The sequence below is a fragment of the Otolemur garnettii genome, unplaced genomic scaffold, assembly GCF_000181295.1.
Source record: "Otolemur garnettii isolate 467f Iridium unplaced genomic scaffold, OtoGar3 scaffold00140, whole genome shotgun sequence".
Lineage (NCBI taxonomy): Eukaryota > Metazoa > Chordata > Mammalia > Primates > Galagidae > Otolemur > Otolemur garnettii.
In genome coordinates, this window is record NW_003852535.1 from 736,223 (window position 1) to 740,352 (window position 4,130).

General features: G+C 51.0%; 1 protein-coding gene across 1 annotated transcript in view; it reads left to right on the forward strand.

The window, feature by feature from the left end:
• Positions 1 to 6: 6 nt before the first annotated feature.
• Positions 7 to 4,130, forward strand: part of SPINDOC (spindlin interactor and repressor of chromatin binding) — a 27,784-nt gene continuing 23,660 nt past the window's right edge. Inside the window, exon 1 of the mRNA XM_003798582.2 lies at positions 7 to 253. Coding sequence (XP_003798630.1) covers positions 127 to 253 — 127 coding nt within the window. The 5' untranslated portion in view covers positions 7 to 126. The remainder of the gene's footprint in view (positions 254 to 4,130) is intronic.

Genomic DNA, 4,130 nt, shown 5'->3' on the forward strand with positions numbered 1-4,130 from the left:
GGGCGCTGCGCGGGGCGGGCCGCGGGCCCGGCGCTGTCCCGGGCGGGAGACTGCCGCCGGCTGCGCGCCGAGGCCTGCGCGCCCGTCCTCCGGCGTGCAGACAGGGCGACTGCCTACGGCCGCACCATGGCCCTGAAGGCCGAGGGCGCCGCGCTCGACTGCTTCGAGGTGACGCTCAAATGCGAGGAAGGGGAGGACGACGAGGAGGCCATGGTGGTGGCCGTAATACCGCGGCCGGAGCCGATGCTCAGAGGTGAAAATAGGAGGGGACCCCACTTACGCGTCACGGCCCGGGACATGGGCTGCCCCTGCCCACTAGTGGTCCTGGTCTCAGGCACCCCCTCACTCCCTCCAGTCCGGGTCCACTTCCTCCCCACCCCCCTATCTGCGTCCAGGGCGCGCGCTTGCTCCTCCCCCACCAGTGTTTGGAATCTCAGGCCTCCTCGAATTCCCCCGCCCAGGGTCTGGAGACTTCGATCCACGCCCGGCGCGCTCCGGATCTTCCGGTACCCGGGCGCCCCTTTTCCCCGGGCCTTGCACGGGAGGCCCCCCGGAGGCTCTGGGCTGCGGCCGCCGTCTTACCGCCCCAGCGAGGCAGAGGCAAGCTCAGGAGCCAGGCTGTATTTAGGCCGAGGGGCGGCAGGGCCTCTAGGCCCAAGGGTGGACAAGGCAGCTAGGTGTCCAGTGTGATTCGGAGGATGGAGCTGCTGCCAACCTCTAACAGAATTTTAAGGCCTCTCCAAGCATAAATCTTTTCTGCACCCTTCCCCCAGGCCTTCCACTTGTGTAAGCCACAGGTGTCAGATTCTAGAAAGGGGCGATGAATGGGACTGCGTGTAGCACGCAGTTTTGGAAAAGCAGTGCTGGGGGGGGGCGGCTCGGCCAACCTAGAAGATTAGCCTGGGGGGGTGTTGAGGAACAATCTGGGAACTCGCTCTGTGCTCTCCCCTCCCCCTTCCCAATCACCCATTTCTTTAGTCCTCAGAACTTGCAAACCGTAAGAAACAAAGAGCCCTCTTTGTGGAATACTTAATATTCATGAAAACGCAGTATCTTGACGTTCTCCAATACCTCTTTTCCCTATGCACAGAAGTACCTGAAGAGGTTGAGAGCAGGGCCATTCATTGACCCTCAGTGGAACAGAGGGTTATAAGATTAATGAGGGAAATAAAGGTCACCTCCCTTTTCAGAGCATTGTGTCCAGCAGACAGGTTACTTTCTGACTAATGCTAATATTTATCCACTGCTGGCTGGGGATTGTCAGAGGCTGTCTCAATCAATGTTCTCAACAACTCTGCAAGGGCAGCCTTACTCCCACTGTTAGGGGGGAAATAGAAGCCCAGGGAAGTTATTTCATTCAGCTAATGTTTACTGAGCACCTACTGTACGCCAGGCAGTGTTTTAGGTTAGGGATGGTAATTCGGTAAACAAAGCAACCAAACCCTGCCCTTGAGGACATCTGTATACCAATGGCTGAAAACAGATAAATCGATAAATGTATGGTATGTCAGGTGGCAATAGATGGTCCAGGACAAGGAGGGGGGGCTGAGTATTTTCTTTGTATATTAAAGAGTTAAGAAAGACTTCTCTACAAGGTGAATTTTGAGCACAGACCTGAAGAAAGGGAGGGAGCCAGTCTAATAAGTAGTAGCTAGAGAAAAAACACTGCAGGCAGTGGGAACATCAAGTGCAAAGGTCCTGAGGTACCTGCTTATGGAAAGATTTGGAGTGAGAAAAAGACTGAATGTAATGCTTTTGGCCTGAACAACTGTAGAATGGCCTTGCTATTTACTGAGATGGGGACTTGCTATTTACTGCACTGGGGTGCAGGCTTATGCGAGATGTGGGAGTTACGGTTTGAACATGGTAAGTTTGAAATGCCTATTACACATTCAAGTAGAGGACTTGGCTAGGCAGTCAGATACCTAACTAGATTTCCTGGGGGAATCCAGCTAGAGGTACAAATAGGGCGGTTGTCAGCAGACAGGCAGCGGGATGAGGCTCATCAGAGGAAGGAAGTAGACAAAGAAGTGACCCAAGGATTGAGTCCTAGAATATTCCATTGATTACAGGTTGCAGATAGAGTCAGTCCCTCAACTGACATTACTAAATGTTAGGCACTATTCTCTGTCTGGAAGATAAAAATGCAGAACACCAAAAATCTGCTGTCAAGGCCAGGTGCAGTGGCTCACACTTGTAATCCTAGCACTCTGGAAAGGTGAGGCAGGAGGATCCCTTGAACTCAGGAGTTGGACACCAGCCTGAACAAGAATAAAAAATTAGCTGGGCATCATGGGAGGCACCTGTAGTCCCAGCTACTCCAGAGGCTGAGGCAGGAGAATCTTTTTTTTTTTTTTTTTTTTTGAGACAGAGCCTCAAGCTGTCCTTCTGGGTAGAGTGTCGTGGCATCACAGCTCACAGCAACATCCAACTCCTGGGTTCAAGTGAGTCTCCTGCCTCTGCCTCCCAAGTAACTGGGACTACAGGCACTCGCCACAGTGCCTGGCTATTTTTTTGGTTGCAGCCGTCGTTGTCGTTTGGCGGGCCCAGGCTGGATTCGAACCCACCACCTTAGGTGTATGTGGCTGGCACCTTAGCCACTTGAGCCATAGGCACCAAGCCAGGAGAATCTCTTGAACTCAGAAGTTTGAGGCTTGGTGCCCATAGCACAGTAATTATAGCTTCAGCCACAAACACTGAGGGTGGTGGGTTCGAATCTGGCCTGGGCCAGCTAAACAACTGCAATAGCTGTAGTGACAGCTATTCAGGAAGCTGAGATGGGAGAATTGCTAAAGCCCCAGAGTTTAAGGGTGCAGTGAGCTATCAAGACATCATTGTGCTCTAGCCTGGGTATCAGAACAAGATCCTATCTCTTAAAAAAAAGCTGGGTGTTGTGGCTGGCATCTATAGTCCCAGCTGCTTGGGAAGCTGAGGCAAGAGAATCACTTAAGCCCAAGAGTTGGGGGTTGCTGTGAGCTGTGATGCCCCAGCACTCTACCAAGGGCAACATAGTGAGACTCTGTCTCAAAAAAAAAAAAGAAGAAGAAGAAAAGGGAGTTTGAGATTGCTGTGAGCCCAGCTAACGCTACAACACTCTAGCCTGGGCAATAGAGTGAGACTATCAAAAAAAAAAAAAAATTTTTTTTTTAAGCCAGCTTGGTGGCTCATGCCTGTAATCCCAGCACTCTGGGAGGCTGAAGCAGGTGGATTGCCTGAGTTCACAGGTTCCAGATCAGCCTAAGCAAGTGCGAGACCCCCATCTCTAAAAAAATAGCCTGGCATTGTGGTGGGTGCCTGTAGTCTCAGCTACTTGGGAGGCTGAGACAAAAGAATCACTTGAGCCCAAGAGTTTGAGATTGCTGTGAACTATGATGCTGCAGTACTCTACTGAGGGCAATAAAGAGACTGTCTCAAAAAAAATTTTTTTTAATTTGCTATCAAGGCCAGGCACAATGGCATATGCCCGTAATCCTGGCATTTTGGGCAGCTTTGGTGGGAGGAGTGCTTTGAGGCCAGGAGTTCAAGACCAGCCTCAGCAACATAGCAAGACCATGTCTCTGCAAAAAAAATTTTTTTAATTAGCCAGACATGTCAGCATAACCTGTAGTGACAGCTATTCAGGAAGCTGAGGTGGGAGTATTACTAAAGCCCCAGAGTTTAAGGGTGCAGTGAGCTATCATGACATCATTGTGCTCTAGCCTGGGTATCAGAACAAGATCTTATCTCTTAAAAAAAAACTCTGTGCTATCATGGAGCCTGCAGTGTGTCAGGGAGCCAGAGTGGATAAGTAAAAGACAAGTGATGTCAAGTGGTGGTGCATGCAGCAGAGGAAACGAGGGGACCCGGTGCTCAGGTTGGGGGATGCATTGTTTGGCAATGACCTGGTGGAAATGAGGGAGTAATAGAGAAAGTGAGAAGGAGAAGCAAAAGTGGGAGGTGGTGCCCTGGATGTGAGGGATGAAAAATCAAGATGGGGCCCTGGCTGACCCAAGAGAGGGGAAGCTGGATGGCAGATGAGATCACCAAAGCTCAGGTCACCCAGCCTGGTGGCAACACATCTTCAGGAAGATCATTGCAAGGAAATCCCAGCCAAAATCTTTTTTTTTTTTTTTTTGAGACGGAGTCTCACT